The sequence below is a fragment of the Enhydra lutris genome, unplaced genomic scaffold, assembly GCF_002288905.1.
Source record: "Enhydra lutris kenyoni isolate GAN:26980312 unplaced genomic scaffold, ASM228890v2 scaffoldscaffold2, whole genome shotgun sequence".
NCBI lineage: Eukaryota > Metazoa > Chordata > Mammalia > Carnivora > Mustelidae > Enhydra > Enhydra lutris.
This window is the reverse complement of record NW_019154086.1, coordinates 37,176,214-37,199,221: the sequence shown is the minus strand read 5'-3', so window position 1 is coordinate 37,199,221 and position 23,008 is coordinate 37,176,214. Positions and strand designations below refer to the sequence as shown.

Sequence of the window (23,008 nt, the reverse complement as noted above, 5' to 3'; positions counted from 1 at the left end):
GTGTGTGTGTGTGTGTGTGTAGTCTTCTCTGGCTTTAAAAAACTTTAGTAATGTTGCTATATGGTCCATTGCAGCTTATATTTACCTGACGGCAACAATCCTTGTTTTGTTTTGTAATTGTGTAACATGTTTGGTTCAGCATCTCTTCAGGAAGTAAAATCACCTCTTAGCATCTACCAAAGCGTTTTCCATTCAATGAATGTTCAGCAAATAAATGTCTTCTGAGGAAAAAAAAAGTGAATGACTGAAAAGAAATTCTGTGGTGTTTTCTAGAATGATTATTAGTTAAAATGTTTTCCCAGTATTTTTATGTCTTTTAACTTCCTTAGTCTTTTCAATAAATTAGATTTCATCTATAATTTAATTTATATCAGGCATTAGGGTGTTTGGAATACTTTGCTTCCTTTATAAAATACATGATAAAATATTATAATATATATAAGATAAATTAAATAGCAGTTTGGCCTCATTTGTCTCTAAAGAGATTTATTAATGCCATTAAGGTTTTTATAAGGTCTATGAAATACCCAAGTATCCACATACATATCACCTGGGACTTCAGTCAGCCCAAGAGAAATGCTCACAGATGAGAAAATATCACTTTGAAAAATACTTAGAAGTGGTCCTGATTATCAGATTGATTTCCCCTTCATTGGCAAGTACAATGATTACAATCAGTAATTCCTAAAAATGTGCAAATTATTATTCAGGACACACATTCCAATTTCTTGCTCAGCTAAATTTCACTTGTGTCTTCTTCTTGTGTCTTGGCTTTATATTTGCACATTATTTTTTCATAGATCTGTCAGGACTTATATAAATAAACAAACTATAAAAGACTTAGATACCTTCTTTTTTTTTTTTAAATCAGGACATAGACACTAGCTATTCTTTGGTATTTACTAATTTAAATTTCCTTGCTTTGTTTCCTAGGCTTCCTATTTTTTCTTTTTTTTTTTTTTCTCCTTCAAACTTGTTGAAGTTGGTTTGAGAACTAAGAAATATAAGAAGAAGATATTTCTCTGGTAGACTTTTTTACACAGAACTGTAGTTGTTTTCTGACATCTAACCTAATGTCTTCTTGTTTCTATCTGGGTTCTGTAAGTGATGTAAATTCAATAATTGGACATAGAGAAAAACACGAGTCAACAGATTATATCAGCAAAGATTGTGAGTTAGAACAGCTGGAGATAAAGAATGGAAAACAAGAAATTTAAACTGACTTTTGTTGTAAGAAAAGTGAAAAGTATTGGGAAATAAAAATGAAGACAGGTTTGAAACATGTCATTGAGGAGCATTTAGCGTGGGGGTCACAGGGTTCTTATGTCTTGCACATTTTGGTGTTCATCCACCCCCTTACCTTGCATTGCGAATTATCAACTCAATCTTTAATGAAAATACTATTTTTCTACATAAAAGACTACCTGACTTACTTTTCTGTTTTCATGGTAGTCACACACACAATATTTCATTAGTTATTAATTTGAAGTTTTATTAATGTGCAGGAGACATCTTGGAAAAGTTTGGAATTTGATCATGGCTCTAGAATTCTCTGAATTTCTAGGATCCTGTGGTAAATAAAGTAATAGCAGATGCCACAGTGTTGCCAAAGTTTTGGGGCCAGGGCACTGGTAAATTGGATTTGGAGGTATTTGGGATGAGATATGTATGTATACTAGGGAGAGGGGCAATGGCTTGTATGCCATATGTACCAAAATGGATATGTACATCTAAGTCCACATACTTTCTAGAGGCTCTCTCAAAATTTAGTTGCTTTTCCTTAGACTCTGTCTTAAATACCAAGGTTATTGCATCATTTTATAATGCGACATATTCAAAGAATTTGGAAGTTCAAAGAACCATATTATTGAGAACTGAGGTTTTAGAGAGTCAGTACATCTATTATTGACTTTCTCTCCTGGACCCATTGAAGATTATACACAAAATTAAAGTAAATGACGGTCAAAGCATAACTATTATTTCTAAAGAAGGCTTTAGAGAATGAGTATGTAGGTATTGTTATGACACTCTTGAGTTAGATCAACTCATCTGTAGTAGCTGGCCCTGCTGACCAATCACACACTTCCTCCCTATAAAACTTGCTGCCTGAAGGAACAAGCAGAGCAAAATGCAACAAGTCACAGAAGGTTCTTGGGAGTGAGGATCCTTGTGAACAGGCAGCAGATGAAAAGAGAAAAATAAGAATAGTCTGAGCCTCCTTTCTCTTCCTCAAAACCACCAATTTGCGAAGCCATCTTTTCATCCCTGAAGACAGCGAGTGACTGAGGAGGCACCCCTGCAGAGTGTGTCATGCTGATTCTGGTCCCTCCTCACAGAAATAGAACAGGAAATATAGATTCCTTTATAACACTCACAAGTCACATTTTTCTCATTACAGGAAGGACATTGACATTTATTTCTTCATTTCAGAGAATACAGCTTTTGATGCCCTGAATAGATGGACTGCAAAGAAACTCGATGCTGTCGTCGTCGGAGTGGAGTAAGAAATGATTTTCTTTGGTTACTATGATTTTGCCTTCACCAAGTAGAGGTTTGATTTCCAAATCGAGTCATCTATTTCTCAGATATAATTTCTTAAAAATCACTCTGTCACCATTGCATCAAAAACCATTCCTCAAAAGAGTCCACTATCTCATATTCTTCTGTGATTCTGTGAGTCTCTGAGTGACATCTTTGAGTGAGCATTTTTGGAAACACTTGCTGTAGACACATAAAACTCAGTTCCCAACTTGCGTCCTGGATAACACAACTAGGTAGGAAGAAATAAATTATTATGCGTGTGGGATACTAGGTTGTGTTTGGGTAGGGGGTAAAATATTTCATTTTCTGATAATTCTTGTTTAGAGTAATGTAGGTGATAAAGATTGGATCAGCTAAGAATTTTAAGCTAATCTCAGGTAAAGTGATCTTACATTGTGGATTTTGCTCAAAAATATCAGAATGTCCCAGGACAGTTCAATATTTTCTTAGATTGGTACAATCTATATTTCTGAAGCTGACATCCCTAAGAGGAATTTTTTTTAACCCCTCTTCCCTAGTCCATGGTAGTAACAAAAACATACTTAGAGAGTTCTAATCCAATAGTTTCTTAGAGGACATAGTAACATATATTTTTGTTTGCTTGTTTGTTTAGCTAGGAAGCTATGAAAGCTTAGACAACTAAAGTGACAATTTGATCATCTAAAGAGTGATTGCCAATGTTGTCATTATGGTTACTTACAGTACCTAGAACTAGCTATTTTCTTTGTTTTTTTTCCTAATATTTTATTTATTTATTTGACAGACAGAGATCACAAGTAGGCAGAGAGGCAGGCAGAGAGAGAGGGGAGGAAGCAGGCTCCCTGCGGAGCAGAGAGCCCGATGCGGGGCTCGATTCCAGGACCCTGAGATCATGACCTGAGCCGAAGGCAGAGGCTTTAACCCACTGAGCCACCCAGGCGCCCCTAGAACTTGCTATTTTCAAGGATGCTTCTAATATATATAATATGAGGACATTATTTTTCTTAACTCCATAGTTTTTTGTTTTTTGTTTTTTTTAAGATTTCATTTATTTATTTGAGAGAGAAAGAGAGAAACTGAGAGAGCATGAGCAGGAGAAGGACAGAGGCAAACTTTGCCCTAGGCCAGGAGCCCAAAACTGAGCTCAATCCCAGGACCCTGAGATCATGACCCAGGCTGAAGTCAGACACTTAACTAAATGAGCCCCCCAGACACTCCTTACCTTCATAACTTTTGAAGTAATCTAAACCTTCTCATTTTAAATCTGTTTTAATATAGTGATATGTTTGTGTCCGGCTTATATATCCTATCAAATCCTTATGATTTGTGTTATTCTTTCCTCTAAAAAGTCTAAATCTAATGGATTTAAAGTAATAGACACCAATATCTAAAGTAATAGACACCAATATCTTTGTTTAGGACTTTCTAAACATAGTTTATGGCAAAATTTTAAGTAATTATATCACTAACATTTAATGTTAAGTACAGATATTTACAAATTTTATTATTCTGAAGAGCGAAAAGAAAGAGCCCTGATAGATAACAGGCTAATAGCATTATTCTATTCCCCCACATATACAGAGGGAAAAATCCATTTATATCCATTAAAAATAGGGTGTAATAGTTTGCCTTACAAATGAATTTATCAAAAACAAGCAACCTCCCTAGCATATTTTTTTTAAGATTTTATTTATTTATTTGACAGAGAGAGAGATCACAAGTAGGCTGAGAGGCAGGCAGAGAGAGAAGGGGAAGCAGGCTCCCCGCCGAACAGAGAGCCTGATGCGGGGCTCAATCCCAGAGTCCTGGGATCATGACCTGAGCCGAAGGTAGAGGCTTAACCCACTGAGCCATCCAGGTGCCCCACCTCCCTAGCATATTTAAAGTTATTTATACTTTAAAATTTTCCATCTAAAATCAGCTGCTGGGGGGATGCCTGGCTGGCTCAGTTGGTTAAGCATCTGCCATCAACTCAGGTCATGATCCCAGGGTCCTGAGATTGAGTCACACATCTGGCTCCTTGCTTAGCAGGGAGCTAAGTTTCCCCCTCTACTTTCCCCTCTGCCTGCTGCTCCCCCTGCTTGTGTGTGCTCTCTCTGTCTCTGATAATAAATAAGTAATCCTTTTTTTTTACATTTATTTATTTGTCAGAGATCACAAGTAGGCAGAGAGGCAGGCAGAGAGGTGGGGAGGAGAGCAGGCTCCCCACTGAGCAGAGAGCCCAATGTGGGGCTTGATCCCAGGACCCTGGGATCATGACCTGAGCTGAAGGCAGAGGCTTTAACCCACTGAGCCACCCAGGTGCCCCAATAAATAAATAATCTTTAAAAAATAAAACATTAAACTTATATGGACTTATTTAAAAAAAATAAAAATAAAATCAACTGCTGGGAATTATCCATGGTGAAATATGTACATCGCAAGCATGTAGAAATTTTTTCTAAATGACCTTGAAAAAATATAACACTTCACCTAGAATAGTCTCTTAGATCTGCTACCTTCAAAAATCCATGGTGTTATTCATATATATATGTATGTATATATATGAAAAACATATATATATGTGTATATATATATATATAGAGTTATTTAATGTTTGGATCATTGGTTACATTGAGATGATATAAGCTGTGGAGTATATTCAGTTCAAGATGTACTTGGACTAAAAATTATGCTTATAATCTTAGGGAGTTCACGATATCCCCTACTCGTCACACATAACGCTACCCATGGACTTTAGATACAAAGTTGAAAACTTTCATACCAATTTTCATTTTTTTCAAATAATGAGTTAGTGGAAAGACTCAGGTTTGATTTTTGGAAGATTAAACAATAGAGACTGGTGTTAAATTGCATCTATTTGGCATTTAAAAGCTGCATAGAAAGATACAACCATAAATCGTACTTTAAAAAATTGTTTAAATGAATTGTTCTTTTCTAAAGCCATAGATTAGCTCCTCAACACAATTTCCGGTTCCATATGAAGATTGCTTCACTGTAGTCAAGTTTTTTCTTCAAGATGAAATTCTTACAAAATATGGAGTAGATCCCACCCGAATCTGTATTGCAGGAGACAGTTCTGGGGGCAATTTGGCAGCAGGAGTCATTCAACAGGTATGTTTTGTCTTTATTTTGAGAGGTTAAGGTCAAAACTCATTTTTTTTTTCCTGTACAGATAATCAGTTCTTCTGGCATCATTTGTTGAAAAGACCATCCTTTCTCACTGTATTATAGTAATGCTTGAGTCTAAGATCAGTTGACCATAATATGACTACTTCTGAATCCTCTCTTCAGTTCCATTGCTAGTACATTGACTTCAGCTTTGTTTTTTCTTCAAAGCTGTTCCTACTATTCTAGTCTGTTCCATCAAAATGTTGGGATATCGTGTCAATTTCTAAATTGACAAGTGGTGTTTTAATTTTTCAATGTATATATCTTACAAATCTTTCTTCAATTTTTTCCCAAGTTATTTTGGAAAATTTTCATGTAAAATAACATTTTTCAAATGTTTCCTTGACAGTATATAGAAATACATTTAATTTTTACATTGGCTTTTTATAATCATATCCTTTTTTTTAAACAAACATATCCTTAAAAGTTTCACTTACAGATTCTAGTATTTTTTAACATTTTCTAGAATTTTCTATACAATCATATCTTCCACGACTAGAAACAGTTTTAATTTTTTCTTTCTAAATCTTTCTACTTTTCTTAATTAGTGCACTGGCTAGGTCTTTCAAGATAGTACTGAATACAATTATCTCTGAGTCTCAGGAGGAAATTGCTCAGCATTTCACTAATAAATATGATGTTAACTGAAGGCTTTTCATAGTTGGCTTTTGCTGGTTGAGGAAGTCCTTTCTATCCCTAGTTTGCAGATAGTGTTTCCATAAATAGGTATGAAATTAGATAAAATTTTTGTTAGATTTTATTTATTTATTTATTTGCTATTTTAGAGTGAGAGACCTCTAGCAACTGAGCAGGTCGGGGAGGAGTTGGGAGGGACAGATCATATGGGAGAGGGACAAGCAGACTCTGTGCTGAGGGTAAGTCATCCTGAGATCAGGACCTGAGCTGAAACCAAGAGTTGGATGCTTAACTAACTGAGCCACCCAGGCACCCCAAATTTGCTAAACATTTTTAGTGCATCTATTGTGATGACCATGTGGTTTTTCTCCCTTATTCTTTTAATGTGGTAAGTTATGTGATTTTACTTTCAGATGTAAAATTATGCTTGCAAAATTATGCTTGCATTCCAGACATGAGCCTCACTTGATCATGATGACTTAAATATTTATATGTTACTGGTTTCCATTTGTTAAAATTAAAGATTTGAGCGATTAATTTCTCTTTTTTTAAAGCTCTTTGTCAGGTTTTGATATAACAGTTACATTGGCCTCCTTCAATCATTTGGGAAGCATTCCAACTTCTTAATTTTTTTTTCAGAATACCTAATCATAAATTAATTTATCTGTTCTTTAAAGGAGAAGAATGGTGAAGAAAATAGAAAGCTCATAGCTGAAATAAGAAATCATAACACGAATTCTTTATTTGTTCAAATGACACTTGGTTTCTAAAAGTCAAACCTTTAGAGGGCTGTTGAGGAGATAGTAAGTCAGGTTTTTTCGAATATGTGATTGTGGGGAAATCAGATATAGGCTAGTCACACAAGTCAATTAGTCATCTGTGTTTCCTGAGCCCAAGTATTCATGGCAGCTTTTTCATTCATGCACCAAAGCTTGATGTTAGGTATGCAAAGAGAAACTCATAAGAATTGTGGGTTTGGGGGTGTCTGGGTGGCTCAGTGGGTTAAAGCCTCTTCCTTTGGCTTAGGTCATGATCCCAGGACTCTGGGATCAAGCCCCGCATTGAGCTTTCTGCTCAGCGGGGAGCCTGCTTCTCCCTCTCTTTCTCTGTTTGCTTCTCTGCCTACTTGTGATCTCTGTCTGTCAAATAAATAAATAAAATCTTAAAAAAAAAAAAGTAAAACAAAAAGAATTGTGGATTTGTCCTCACTCAGAATTCGGGGGACTGATTCAGGACATTGGAAGGAGCCCTTGTGGGCTGAGAGAGAACTTGTAGAGGTGCTCCAATGAGTTGCTGCTGTTGGGAAAAAAGGAGAAAGGGGCCAGCTGGAAGGGAACAGGGGGAGCTCCCAAGTAGTGCCGGCATCTAGGGGAGAACTTTGGCTGGATGTGGGCCATGTGGGTCATGTGAGAGGAACACTCAGTGTCTGCCTCCTTTGGGTTGTGAGGTGTGGAGTGGGTAAACTGAAGGACTGCTGTTTCCAAGAGTCATCCACAGCAAGTGGAGCTAGGGTAAAGGTAGTGCCAGTGATGATGTCACCAACCCTCACAAAGGCTTCTTTAAGAGTTTGGTACGTTTGAAACATCTCATCTCAGTGATGAGCCTGCTCAGCAGATTCCTCCATCTGAGTATTTTGGTCCTTTAAAGAATACAACTGTTCTAAGAACTCTGAAGTCACAAAATCTTCAACATTATTGATTATAAAGTGCATTATCGTTTTTGGAATTTGATGTCAACACATATATGGAAGGTACACATGTAAGAATCTACTAGGTTATGAATGGTCTCACTTGACTCTCCACTTCTGGGTCTATGGAAAACTTTTTTGCTTGACTATTCTCATTATTTACACTTAAATATTCATCAGGAGAAACCTCAGTTCTTAATAGAGAGGACTTCCATCTGCCTACATCCTCCTGTGAATCACATGCTACCTCAAGAAAGCAACAGTGTTTGTATACCTTCTTTTGTTTTTTCTTAAAGAATGCAAAGATGTGTTTGCTAGACATTAAGCTCCTGTCCATGTCCCAAATTTCCAGGTTGTCCAATACTTCTTTTCTTTCTTCCTTGTCATCTTTGTATGAGAACAAACTTTCAGTGGCAAGGAAAAACCAGTACCCTTTAGAGCTTCCTTGATGATGATGCCAGTAATGCTGATGGCTAGCTACTCCTTGCAAGTCACCTAATTTCCGGTTGTGTCTTTCTCGTGAACTTGACTGCTCCTCTGCTAAGCATTTGCATAGTTAATGAAATCTTCCTCCTTGGTGTTAATGTGGGAGACTCAAATGTCAATCAATAGCAGTACCTGGAGCATTGTCTTGCCTTCTTGCTGTCAATCACGGTTAGCCACAATCCTTTCCATTTCTTTGCAGGGTCTGGGCAAGTTTGCCATTTTGGGGGGTATACTTCTTGATAGTGTTGATTAATTTTTATGTTACCAATCTACACTCTTCAAGGAAGGCCTTATCAGTTTCGCAAATCATTTTTTAACTATTGCTTGGATTGCCATGTCTGGAATAAACAACCCTGTCCTCATACAGTGCATGTTTTTGATTGCGTAGGTTATTTCTCCTCATAGTTCTTTCTCACTGAACTCCATCTTTACTATCTCAGAAGGAAAGCCTTCATAGGAAATGCAATTGATTTTAGCACCCCTTGAGAGTTCCAGGGTATCTACTTGATCCCCTGACCCTTTGATTCTCTTCTCAAAGTCCACAGCAACTTGTTGACCTACCTGTAGCAATGCTTTGGTCTTCCTGGTAGGGTCTTCTGGCTTAATGTTTTTTGTAGGCTTCTACTTCATTTTCTTTGGAGAGCAACTGTCCTTATAGCTTGTTCCTGAAGTTTGGCAGAGTATCTCAAATGTGACTGGTAAGTTGCTTACTAAGCGATTTCTGCAGGAATGGGGTCCCCAGCCAATCAGCAAGATGTTTGTAAGCTGGATTTGAAAGAAACAATTTCTTTTCTGTCAGTGTGGCAGCCTTAATGTCCTCTTCCTATCTGTGTTCTTCTAGCTTCTGTTTACCACTGTCACATAACCCCTGCAAAGAGGCAGCATCTTGTTCTCTAGGACATCCCTGGCATCTGTTTCTTTATCTGTAAGGTCTGGTTTGGTGATGAATCCTGTGGTTCTCAGACCTTGAGGATCAACATCTTTAGCTAGATTCAGGGATTTGAGTTTGTAAGATTGGTTTTGGCTAGGGCAATAGCCCAAAATCCATTCTTCTGCATGATGAACTGCACAATCATTTCTCTGATTTGTTACTCACTATCTGGTGGCTGATCTCCTGTGAGAATTTTTGTAACTCTAGGTAGGTTGGTAAGAGTTAGCTTTAACACATGTGGGGAATAGATTCATAAATTAATGGGTATGGAGGAAATACCTTCATTCATTCTGATCACCTGATCTGTTTCTGCTTCAATTTCATGGTACATGTCATCAAAATCTGGGCCTTTTTTCCTTCATAGTGTAGAAATTCAGCGTATTCTGCTTTGGAATAACAAATTGCAGCACAAGAGGCCATCTCATTACAATGAGGAGTAAGTCCTAGATTATCATGTTATTATAAAAGGACATAACTTAGATGCAGCCAGATGGGAGACATGCATGGGGCAAGTTGTGGGAAAAATGCTCAGAGCTTTAATGCCCTCTCCACGTGTGCCATTCTTCCCGAAAATCCATGTATACACAAACCGAGAATCTCCCTCATTTAAAAAAAGTTACTTCCTTTTAAGTATGAAAATAAAATACTCAAGTTAGATCATTACCAAAAAGAAAATTTGCAAACCATTAGACTTGTTGATTCCTGAGGCCTCTTATGACCTGAAGTAGTTTGCTATGTATTTGAAATAATATATCAACTTATTTGAAAGATCTTGCTGGGATGGGGTGGGAGGTATGGTGGGGAATGAATATTGGAGACTATCCCCTCTTTTACATTATTATATTCATTGCTATGCCAAGTCATATAGCAATCTAATCTTGAATTTTATCTAAAACTCATTTTGTGGATACAGAAATTCTGAAAACTATCCAGTAATTATCCAGTAATGATCAAGAAGCACCTTGATAAACTTGTAATTTCTGTTTGGATATTGTAGTATTTCTCAGGCTTTGTAAATGAGAAAAGCTTTTGAAGTGATAACAGATATAGTCATAGGCATTCATCAAGATACAAAGACCTATCTTATTGCTTTCCAACAGGGCAATCCTAAATACTAACATAGTCACCAAAAACAGATGTAATTCTTAGTAAAATTTATGGGGCAGTGTAATTGTTGTCTTGAAGTTAATTAAAATTTGACATTATCCTTTTCCTTGAATTAGTTAATTATATAGGAACATTAAGTATCTATTTAACTTTCTGATATATCTGAACAAAGAGATTGTTACAATTGAAAATACTATATCAGAATTCAATATGCTTAAATAACATTAAAAAAAGGTGATTTCCTTTACCCTTTCTTGTTTATTTTTATGACTGTACTTTAATTACTTACTCATAGTCTGCTAAACTTTCTACATAAATTACATTTTAATCAAAAAGTTTTATTCCCATACTAGGTTTATTTTTTTTTTAATCTGGGTCATCAAAATCAACTTTTACTTTGTAAGTATTATAAACCTATTTTTTCACCCAAAGTCTCATGACCCTGTGTTTAATAGCATGTTATAGATTTATGGCCTGAAAAACTTAGATTCAAAAGAATATATCACTGAGAGATCAATATTGTTCTGTTCTCTGATAAGACTTCAAGAAGCTATATTAGATGTGTTTTTCCTGTGTGGATACAAAAAAAAATCATATAGAATTCACAATATAAAAAGATGTTCTCATGAATGAGAAGTCAAATACATTCTTCTGTAATTTTCTTTTTTTTTTTTAAAGATTTTATTTATTTTCCAAGAGAGAGAGCACAAGCAGGGGGAGCAGCAGGCAGAAGAAGAAGCAGGCTTCCTGCTGAGCAAGGAACCTGATGTGGGACTTGATCTCAGAACCCTGAGATCATGACCTGAGCCAAAGGCAGCAGCTTAACCGACTGAGCCACCCAGGCATCCCCATAATTTTCTTTTGTGGACTTTGTTTATTTTTCAATTATATTCTAGTTATTGAAAAGGAAATGAATATATTTCCCTTACAATTCTGAGACTTTCCGGCAACTTCATATAATGTGTCCTAAAATCACTAATGTTGCTAGCCCATCATAGTGATCTGAATAATCACTATAGCCAAGGAAACTTTTCCGGGCATAGCCCCTTAATTTTTAATTTAAAGGAACAAATATTGTTAAAATTTAAATGCAGCATCTAAATGCAATTTCATGGCCAACTCATCCAATTTTATTTTAAAGTAATTTATGCATTATTTTTGTTTATTTAGATCGCAAGTGTCTTCTTAATTTTAGAAAATAATATGGATTGATTTGATACTTTGAAGTAATTACTAAATTCCATTCTCAGTTGGTTAAGTGCCTGACTCTTGGTTTCAGGTCAGGTCATGATCTCAGAGTCCTGAGAATGAGCCCTGTGTCCGGCTCCACACTCAATGTGAAGTCTGCTTATGAGGTCCTCTCTCCCTCGCAATTCTCTCTCCCTTGCCCTCTGCCCTTCCTGCTCATGCTCTCTCTCTTTCTCTTAAATAAGTAAATCTTTAAAAAAAAGGAATATGTAGTATATCTATATTTCATAAAGTTTATAGTTTTGGCCTTTCTAAATATACCATTCCTAATTTATGTCATTTGTCATAAGGTGTCATTTATGTGGACTTGTGATCCAATTTACAGCAATATTTCTGTGACATCCCTATATCATGTTTCTATGGCCACATATGGTCTTATATGTTTGACCCCTCTTAAAAAATATTAAAAAATTTTTCGTTACAAAATAGCCTTAATAGTAATTTTTTTTTTATTTTTTAAAGATTTTATTTATTTGTTTGACAGACAGAGATCACAAGTAGTCAGAAAGGCAGGCAGAGAGAGGTGGGGGAAGCAGGCTCCCCACTGAGCAGAGAGCCTGATGCGGGGCTCAATCCCAGAGTCCTGGGATCATGACCTGAGCCGAAGGCAGAGGCTTTAACCCACTGAGCCACCCAGGCGCCCCCTTAATAGTAAATATTAATCAGAGACTGTAATTAATGATGATGCTTTAAAGAAAACTTGACCATCAGCACCTCTGGACCTGGGATATTTTCATTAGTGAAGTATACTTGTTTCTGCCATGTTTATTTATCTCTATGTAATCACAACATCTCATTGTCACCCAGAGTACCTGAAATCCATTGAAAGTAGATATACCTGTCCTCTTTTAACTTGAATTTTGTATCACCATTGCTCTGAAATCCTCTATCCATCTATGCTAGCAATATCAAGCTAAATTGTGAAAGCCATTATGTAGTCTCAGGAGAGTCTTCGTCATCATTTATTAGATCTTGAACGGAGTATCCCTCACCTAAGGCCTAGAGAAATTCCTCCATTCCTCTACTATGGGTTAATTAACAATAGCTCTTTCTCTCCCTGTGTTGGTCAAACTAAAGATGTGTCTAGGAAAAGGAGCTTGTCTTGAGATATAAATCTTCATCTTAGGGAAAGAAATGTCTCAATAAGTTTGCCTAGATTAAATAAAAGATTGGCTAACTTCTTCAGGTCTGTAGAACTAAAAGGCCTTTATTAATAGCACAAGTTAAGTCTGAAATTCATCTGGCTTTGAAATTATTCCTTTCAATGTTTGAAAGCTGCTTGCCTAAGACAGTATAAGACAAATTTGCCTCACTCTGGAGTTACAGATGGTGGTCCATTTGGTAGGTAAGAAAGTTGTTTTGCTTCAGCGTGACATCAGACATTCAACTATCGTAATTTTGTTTTTTTCAGATTTGGGTTAATTGTTTTCCTCATCAGTGGGAAAAATAGTTTGAAATTATTTAATTAATTTGACAATGACTTGCATATTTATTTTTTGATGTGAACTCATAAAAGATCAAGGAACTATCTGTTTCAATGTTGTAGAATTTTAGATTCCAGTTGGTCCATGATTATATTGAAGATACTTTTGGTGAGACATTAGTTTCCTTAAGTAGCCAGGCTTTTTATTTATTTTTATTTATTTTCTTATTATTATTTTAATAAGGAAGTATAAGGGGAAGAGATATTTATGTTAGCCAGATACTTATGTAATAAAAAGAATTTCTACTTATCCCTCTGTCTCTGTCTCTCTTTCCCTGGTTTCCTTCTCTCCTCTAAGAGATATCTAGCTTGAAATCAGTTTTGATTCACAAGCTTATTTTTACGTCTATTGTCTGTGAATTGAAATACATTTTCTTAAGGATATAATCAGCAAATGGCCACCAGATATGTTCTTCTTTTAAATCCTATATTGTCTCCAGAGCCAAATGACAAATTGACCAACCAAACATCAAAAAAAAAAAAAAAATTCCTCAATATATATTTACATGTCTTCTCCCCTATCTTTTTATGATTAAAAACAGCATTTTAATTTCCATTTTTTTTTATTACTAGTGATGTTTATTTTTATGTTTTGATCATTTCTCTTCCTTTTTTTTCTTTCTTCCAGTTTGGGTGGTCATCACTGAAACCTTTATTTAGTTGCCTCTATAATTATTTATTAATTTTAAAACAAATTTGAGCATAGTTAATGCACAATGTTACATTAACTTGAGGTGTGCAGTAAAATAACTCAACTTCCCTATACATTGTGCTATGTTCATCACATGTGTAGCTGCCATCTGTCACCATAAAGCACTATTGCAATATCATTGACTATATTCCCTGTGCTATGCCTTTTATTCCTGTGACTTAGTCATTCTATAACTAGAAGCCTATATTTCCCACTCAGAATCATCCCACCACCTCTCCTGGATTACTTCCCTCCCACCTCCTGCCACCTCACGTGTCTTTACCTAAAAGTTATTCCTTCCCAGTATTTTCAAAATCTTAAACCTTATTTGCTGTTTTACTTCAGTATATAACCATATCTGGGCCTTTTCATCGCCAAATCAAAACCAAAAGAAAGAGCTAATAAGCCTTTCTTAACCCTTTATCCAAACTTCTATTCTATCACTAGTCTTCCTTTTTGTACCCAGTTGAATTAAAAGCAAATTATGCTCCTTTTCTATATACTCATAATGTATACTTTTCTCAGTTCATCACCTTTGTGTTCTCCCCTGGCCGTTTCTTCAACTTCCTGTGGCTGAATTTGTCAAGGATCTTGTTATTTCTCCACTTAAGGGCACATTTGTTATTTTTTTTTTAATATAATGTCCTTTCATCACTTAAAACTCTTTCCAGCTGTTGCCTTAGAATACTCCTTTTTTCCCATGAGGTCTGTAATAGCATTCTCTCTGTTTTCATCTTACTTCTCTTCCCTCCAGTTTTATGTGAGGCAAACTGTTGGTCTATACACTCCTTTACATCTGGATTCCTTAAGACTCAACTTTTGGTCCTTCTGTCTTTTATGCTACTCTCTACTTGGCTTCCTGGCTTCAGCTCTGACTGATCTGGGGAAGGCTCTTAAAGTTATGTCTCCCACTAAGGCCACTGTCATGAGCTCAAAAACCATATATCCAGTTTTCCCCACCTGGATATTCCATAAGCTCTAGAAACTCCCACAGGCAAACCTCTTCTCTATTACCCGAAGCGGTTTTACACAGTCACAGTATAGTGATTATTCTATCATTTGTTGCATATGCATATTCCCAACTAGACTCTAAGTGTTTTAGAATCTGGGAACAACAATTTTTAAAAAATCCTTATGGATCTAAACTGTGACATCATACCTGTCCTCTTCCTGCTTTCTTCCTCTACCATTCAGAATACTCCAGGATTTGACTTTTGCTTCTCTTCAGCCTGTTTTACCTGCTTAGCAGCTTTCTGTAACTTGTCCCATTGTGTAACAGAGCACAGTCTTCAGATTATCTTCAATAAATTTTTGTGGGATAAAATTTTGTGAGATTAAATAAAGACACTGGTTCTGCACACTGCTGAAATGAGCAGTAACTGATTATTTGTCTTTGGAATCAAGTCGATTTTGCTATTTGCCTGAGAAGAGCACAAGTAGATTCATTTTTGTCCCTTCCCTATTTATGCAGTCACTGTTTATTTCTCTCTTTGAATCTGACCCCCACTCCCCCCCCAAAAAATTCATAGCTATTACATCAGAGGAAAGTATGGGGAACAATGATGTTAGAAAGGTTGGCAGGGACAAATCACACAAGGGCCTTGGAATTTTTTTTTAACTTGACTCCAGGGGCATTGTGAACTCATAGAAAAATTTTAATCACATTTATATTTTAAAAATTACTATTGTTTGGCTTATTTCACTTAGCATAATACCCTCTAGGTCCATCCACATCATTTTAAGTGGCAAGATTTCATTCCTTTTTTATGGCTGAGTATTCCATTGTATGTATGATTTCACTCACAGGTGGAATTGAAGAAACAAAACAAACCATCATAAGGGAAAAAAAGAGAGAGACAAATCAAGAAACAGACTCTCTGCTATAAAGTGCAAACAAATGGTTACCAGAGGGTAGTGGGGATGGGTTAAATAGCAGATGGGGGTTAAGGAGGGCACTTGTGATGAGCACTGGGTGTTGTATGGAAGTGCTGAATCACTGTATTGTACACCTGGAACATCATACTGTGTGTTAACTAACTGCAATTTAAGGAAAAACTAAAAAAAAAAATACTGTTGCAAAATAGAGAGTAGTTAAGAAGGTGGGAAGGAGAACATGATAAAGAATTGCAGAACTTTGATGACTAAAGAGAATATTGTGGACTAGGATAGTGGCAATGGGAATGGAGAATAGTGGGTAGCTTGGTGAAATAAAAAGAGGTGAAATCAACAGGCCTGGGGAACTATTGGATTTTTAGGGATAATTAATAAAAAAGAAGTCAAGTATGGTTGATGGGAAGTGAATATTAATGTTTTGTGATGTATACAAGAAGAAATTCAATGTAAAACACCAACCAGAATGTCTTGTTTGCTGCAAATGCTCAAGGACTATTAGCAATCATGACTTCTCAAAAAGCATACAGGTTCTGATATTTGGGAGCTATGCTTGTGTTTAAAAGTAGAGGTGGGGCTGGTCAAAAAATATCTACTCAAAAGAAGTAAGAGAAATGAAAATAAAAGAGAATTATTTAACAGGCTAGATTAAGCAAGTGACTGAAACGGTGAAAAGAAGCAGCTTATGGCAATGCTCCTCTATTGTATAGTAATACTTAAGTAGGGTTGGGAAGAGGGTATGTTTTTTAGAAGACTTATGTGGTCTGAGCCATGGGTTTGCCCAAGAATTATTAAGGTGTTTGTCCAGTTAAGACACCACTGGTGCATCCTCAAACAAGACTGGAGCTGAGCCAGTATTTCCTACGGTTTACCCAGTGGAAGATGAACAAACATTTTCTTTTCTTTTTTCTTTAAAGATTTTATCTATTTATTTGAGAGAGAGCGAGCGAGCGAGCAAATAAGTAAGAGAAGGGCAGAGGGAGAGAAAGAAGCAGACTCCCTGCTTAGCAGAAAGTCCAACTTGGGGCTTAATCCCAGGACCCTGGGATCATGACCTGAGCTGAAGGCAGATGCTTAACCAACTGAGCCTCCCAGGTGCCCCAACAAAGATTTTCTGAAGCATCTCAAGGATAGGCTGTTGGATTTCTATTACATTTGTTTCCATGACAATAAGTATAGGTATCATTTACCGAGTGCTTACCAAACGTCCAGAAACGTACTATCAATGCTTTATCTTACCCCCACAAAACTGGTACCTATTAATTTATACCAGTTTTAGAGATCAGGGAATGGAGCCTTACAAAGTTAAGTGTCTTGTCCAAGTTCATAGAGTTAATATAAATCCAGGATTCAAACTTGGGTATGAACAACTTAACCACTAAGCAATACTGATTTCAGGCCCTTCTTCCCCAGTTGATTGGATTTGTACCTGGACATGGTGTCACATGAATCCAGCACTGCTGAATCATACACTCTGTTTCACTCCTACTTTTAAGACATAGAATGGGAGGTGCAATTTTCAAGGAAGGAATAAGGTACAGGAAAGAACAAGGTAAATCCTTAAGGAGGAGAGCAAGTTGATCATCTTGGGCTTTTTGAAGGGCTCTGTCTTCATCTGTTTGGGCTGCTATAGTGTAATAGTAGGTACTGGGTGGCTTATAAACAGCAGAAATTTATTTCTCACCATTTTGGAGGTTGGAAATCTGACACCGGGGTGTCAGGATAGTCTGGTGAGGGCCTTCTTCCAGGTTACAAGCTTCTCATGATATCCTCAGGTGGTGGAAGGAGAAAGATAGCTCTCTGGGCCATTTTTCATAAGGGCATTCATCCCATTCAGGAAGGTTACACTCTGGTGTCCTCCCAAACACCCCACTGACTGATACCATCATCTTGGTCATTAGATTTTCAACATATGGATTTGGAGGAACATAAATGTTCAGGGTACAGCGAGCTCCATGTGGGAGTTCTCCAACTTCCAGTGCAGCTAGAACATACACCCTAGGATGAGGCCAAAGGCCTCTCATACTGGAATTCCTTCATGACGGTTCATAGTTCGTCCAAATACACATTGGCTATCTATATATTGGTGAAATTGGGTGTGGTGTGGGTTGGGGTGGTGAGTTAAAAGGAAAATTAGTGGGAGGAACAATCCCAGTTGCTGTGGAGCTGGGATTGCTGGGTTAAACATAGTACATGTGCTAAATTTGGTGAACAAGTCTTAGCACTAGTGATGTAGGAATTCTGCATATAAGTTAATATTTTGCATACACCTATCCTTCTGTGGATGACAGTCAATGGACAAGTTGCTATGTATGTGCAGAACTTGGAGTAACACATATCCAAACCAGGGGGCTAGATGGTAGGAACCCTTGGGAACCAGTGACTGGTTTTAGAGGGCCAGTGGATAATGAGGGACTCAGTATGGGAACTGTAGTATAGGACCTTGACAGGAAGAACCTACCTTTCTCTAGGAAAGCACCATGCCCTAATAGATGGTCTTGGGACATCTGGGGAATGGGAGAGGATTTGGTAATGCTTCAGACTGTCTGGAGCAAGCTTTATGTCATGCACAAGTATCTGTGAGAGACAACTACTTTGACAACTACTTTAGACAACTACTGATGTAGGCCTCTCTGCACAGGGTATAAAGTCATGAAGTATATTTTCTCTAACTTTGCTATCAGCCACTCCTCAGCCACCATTCCCAACTCATGGGGATTGGTTGTAAACAAAGAAATTAATGTAGGAGTGAAAATAGTTCTGACCCACATGTCACTCCAAGATTTTTAGCATGATGCAGAAGCCTTTTATGAACTGGTTCCAAATTCAATCCCACATATGTAGATTTAGAAGACCAATCTTTACCATGGTGTGAATAAACTACTCTTGTGATAACAATAATATCAGTGATGTGACCTTAACTTGAAAAATCAGTTAGAGATTCACATTACGTGGTTTAATAAAAGAGAAGCAGAGGGGATAGTTTATATGGGAGAATTCTATTTTAGATTTCACGAATTTAGGATTAATGGTACTTAAGTATAAAAGGGAAGTTCAAATGCGTCATATCCACTGTGTTCTCATTGAAATAATGTTAATGATCGAAGAGGATTAAGAATAAGGACATGCTTTGTTGAACATATTCCATGGCCTTTTACTGGGTTACCCAAAGGTCTTTATTATACTGAAGAATAAGAAAAATTTAAACAGACAATTAAAGAACAGTTACTTATGTTTCAGCCTCAAAGATAATATAACAATCAAGATAGATTCTCTCAACTTTTTTTTTATTTTGTATTTTAATTCTTCTTCTTTTCAGAGTAATAATGTCCTGAAATAAATGTTTTATACATTTTTTTTATGGTCAGGTACATATGAGATGCCCACAAAATGAGAATCATATATCCATTCATGTGATATTCACATTTATATTATAGGATGGTCCACCTAGGTCTTTCAGTAGTAATGTTTATGGATCAATATTAATGCTTATTTGCACATTTGTATGTGTGGGTCTAGAAGGAAAAGACAAAGCTATAGATAATTCAATAATTCAGTGTTATTGCCGGTACCTATTTGTATATATTCTCTTACTGCTTCTTATATGATTTCTGGTTCTAGTGTCTTCTTTTTTTTTTAAGATTTTATTTATTTATTTGATAGACAGAGGTTACAAGTAGGCAGAGAGGCAGGCAGAGAGAGAGGAGGAAGCAGGCTCCCTGCTGAGCAGAGAGCCGGATGTGGGGCTTGATCCCAGGACTCTGAGACCATGACCTGAGCTGAAGGCAGAGGCTTTAACCCACTGAGCCACCCAGGCGCCCCTGATAATGTCTTCTTAAGAGCATTATGAAGTGAACAGCAATATTGATTTATTCATTTCTTTGCTTTCTTAATACTAGACTGAGCATTTCATTATCTTAGACTCAGTAAGAGATGCAATAATAGCTTAGATATTATCAGCATTTTTGGAATTCAAAATCCAGTAGAAAGATCCATTATGTACATTTTTATAATATAAGGGGAAAATGATCATGGACCTGAAAGAGGTAGAGAGCTTTGGAAGTTTAGAGGAGCTTGGAGAAAGAAAAGTGAACTTTGCTGAGGTACTCAATGCATAATCACATTTACATGGTTATAAATATATAGAGAGTGTGTAGAAAACATCTGAGAAGATTCATAACAGACAGAGAACATAGTTATTAAAACTAGGGCAAAATTGCCAAACTTGGAGGACCTGACTAGTAGGTTCTCTTCCAATATTGTGAAGGGGGTTGACTTTGAAATGAGCTTCAAAGGATGACTGAGAAATAGGAAGAGGCGTTGAATGACCAACCAACAAATGATGTAATAGGGAACTTGGAATAGTTTGTATTTGTGACATATTTGTGGGGAAACAATTTATTTCATCTGACATTCCGGAAAGGGCAGTTAGGGCCAGATAAGGAGGTTAGTGGGTTCGGTTTTGCCCTATCCCGGTGTATGTGGTCCTGCTTATTTCTCTGTCTAGGTTTGGGATTTTGGCAGTGGGATGTTCATGGTGGACTTTGGCTCAATAAATCATCTACCTGAGGGCACTTGGAGGGATTTGGGAGTTTTCGTCAGGAAACATTGTTTTGGCTCATTTTCATTCTAAACTTGTGAAGCCTCAGCACCTTCAGAGACCATCAGGGAGGTGGTAGGAAACTATTTGCCTTTCTGAGGTAGCTCTTGGAATTCCGTTTATTCCCTTCTTGGGTTCAGCCAGCCATTGTTGTGAAAGATTGACTTATAGGTACATCTTCTAGTCCTGAGCTTTTCACTGAGGGCAGCAGCAGTTTTTGTTTTTTTTTTTTTTTTCATTTGTCCAGGTACCATTTTTTTTCATTGTCCAGGTACCAGATGCCATGCTCTAGCTAAGACACTTGCTCCTTGGAGATTATTTTGAGGTTCTCTCTTATGGTCCACTGGATCATAGGTGAACCTCAGGACACTCTTCACCTCTGGAAAGAAAAAAAGGCTCCTTATCAAATATTTCACATTTTTCTCCTTGCATGTCAAACTGTAAACATCAACAAGGTTTTTTTGTTGTTGTTGTCTTGTTTTAATAATTTCATCCCTTTGTTTTCCAAATATCACCATTCTTACAGAAAGTAAGTTACCTATCAGTTGGCTCTTTTTTCTTTTTCTTTTCATCTGTGTATTTCTACATTTATTTATTATTTATTTATTTATTTTTATTATGTTCAATTAGCCAACATACAGTACATTGTTATGAGTACTTTTACATTTAAATGCATTTCCTAAAATTTATGGTATGATGTTGGGAACTTGCTTAATAGCCAAATAATCTTATTTTAAACTTTAAATATTTTTATTTTAATATTAATTTATAATTTTATTTTTTCTTTTTATTTATTTATTTATTATTATTTATTTTAATTTTATTTTTTATAAACATATATTTTTATCCCCAGGGGTACAGGTCTGTGAATTGCCAGGTTTACACACTTCACAGCACTCACCATAGCATATACCCTCCCCAATGTCCATAACCCCTCCCCCCCTTTCCCAACTCCCCTCCCCCCATCGACCCTCAGTTTGTTTTGTGAGATTAAGAGTCACTTATGGTTTGTCTCCCTCCCAATCCCATCTTGTTTCATTTACTCTTCTCCTACCCCCTTAACCCCCCATGCTGCATCTCCTCTTCCTCATATCGGGGAGATCATATGATAGTTGTCTTTCTCTGATTGACTTATTTCGCTAAGCATGATACCCTCTAGTTCCATCCACGTCGTCGCAAATGGCAAGATTTCATTTCTTTTGATGACTGCATAGTATTCCATTGTGTATATATACCACATCTTCTTTATCCATTCATCTGTTGATGGATATCTAGGTTCTTTCCATAGTTTGGCTATTGTAGACATTGCTGCTATAAACATTCGGGTGCCTGTGCCCCTTCGGATCACTACGTTTGTATCTTTAGGATAAATACCCAGCAGTGCAATTGCTGGGTCATAAGGTAGTTCTATTTTCAACATTTTGAGGAACCTCCATGCTGTTTTCCAGAGTGGTTGCACCAGCTTGCATTCCCACCAACAGTGTAGGAGGGTTCCCCTTTCTCCGCATCCTCGCCAGCATCTGTCATTTCCTGACTTGTTAATTTTAGCCATTCTGACTGGTGTGAGGTGGTATCTCATTGTGGTTTTGATTTGTATTTCCCTGATGCCGAGTGATATGGAGCACTTTTTCATGTGTCTGTTGGCCATCTGGATGTCTTCTTTGCAGAAATGTCTGTTCATGTCCTCTGCCCATTTCTTGATTGGATTATTTGTTCTTTGGGTGTTGAGTTTGCTAAGTTCTTTATAGATTTTGGACACTAGCCCTTTATCTGATATGTCATTTGCAAATATCTTCTCCCATTCTGTCAGTTGTCTTTTGGTTTTGTTAACTGATTCCTTTGCTGTGCAAAAGCGTTTGATCTTGATGAAATCCCAATAGTTCATTTTTGCCCTTGCTTCCCTTGCCTTTGGCGATGTTCTTAGGAAGATGTTGCTGTGGCTGAGGTCGAAGAATTTGCTGCCTGGGTTCTCCTCAAGGATTTTGATGGATTCCTTTCTCACATTGAGGTCCTTCATCCATTTTGAGTCTATTTTCGTGTGTGGTGTAAGGAAATGATCCAATTTCATTTTTCTGTATGTGGCTGTCCAATTTTCCCAACTCCATTTATTGAAGAGGCTGTCTTTTTTCCATTGGACATTCTTTCCTGCTTTGTCGAAGATTAGTTGACCATAGAGTTGAGGGTCTCTTTCTGGGCTCTCTATTCTGTTCCATTGATCTATGTGTCTGTTTTTGTGCCAGTACCATGCTGTCTTGATGATGACAGCTTTGTAATAGAGCTTGAAGTCTGGAATTGTGATGCCACCAACTTTGGCTTTCTTTTTCAATATTGCTTTGGCTATTCGAGGTCTTTTCTGGTTCCATATAAATTTTAGGATTATTTGTTCCATTTCTTTGAAAAAAATGGATGGTACTTTGATAGGAATTGCATTAAATGTGTAGATTGCTTTAGGTAGCATAGACATTTTCACAATATTTATTCTTCCAATCCAGGAGCATGGAACATTTTTCCATTTCTTTGTGTCTTCCTCAATTTCTTTCATGAGTACTTTATAGTTT

General features: G+C 36.9%; 1 protein-coding gene and 1 pseudogene across 1 annotated transcript in view; one reads left to right on the top strand and one right to left on the bottom strand.

Moving 5' to 3' along the window:
- The window catches only part of LOC111151145 (arylacetamide deacetylase-like 2), a 35,039-nt gene that overhangs the window by 5,740 nt on the left and 6,291 nt on the right, over positions 1 to 23,008 (top strand). The window contains 3 exon segments of the mRNA XM_022508941.1: positions 2,431 to 2,500; positions 5,464 to 5,483; positions 5,486 to 5,634. Of these exon segments, the coding sequence (XP_022364649.1) occupies positions 2,431 to 2,500; positions 5,464 to 5,483; positions 5,486 to 5,634 (239 nt within the window).
- LOC111149004 lies at positions 7,537 to 17,874 on the bottom strand (annotated as a pseudogene).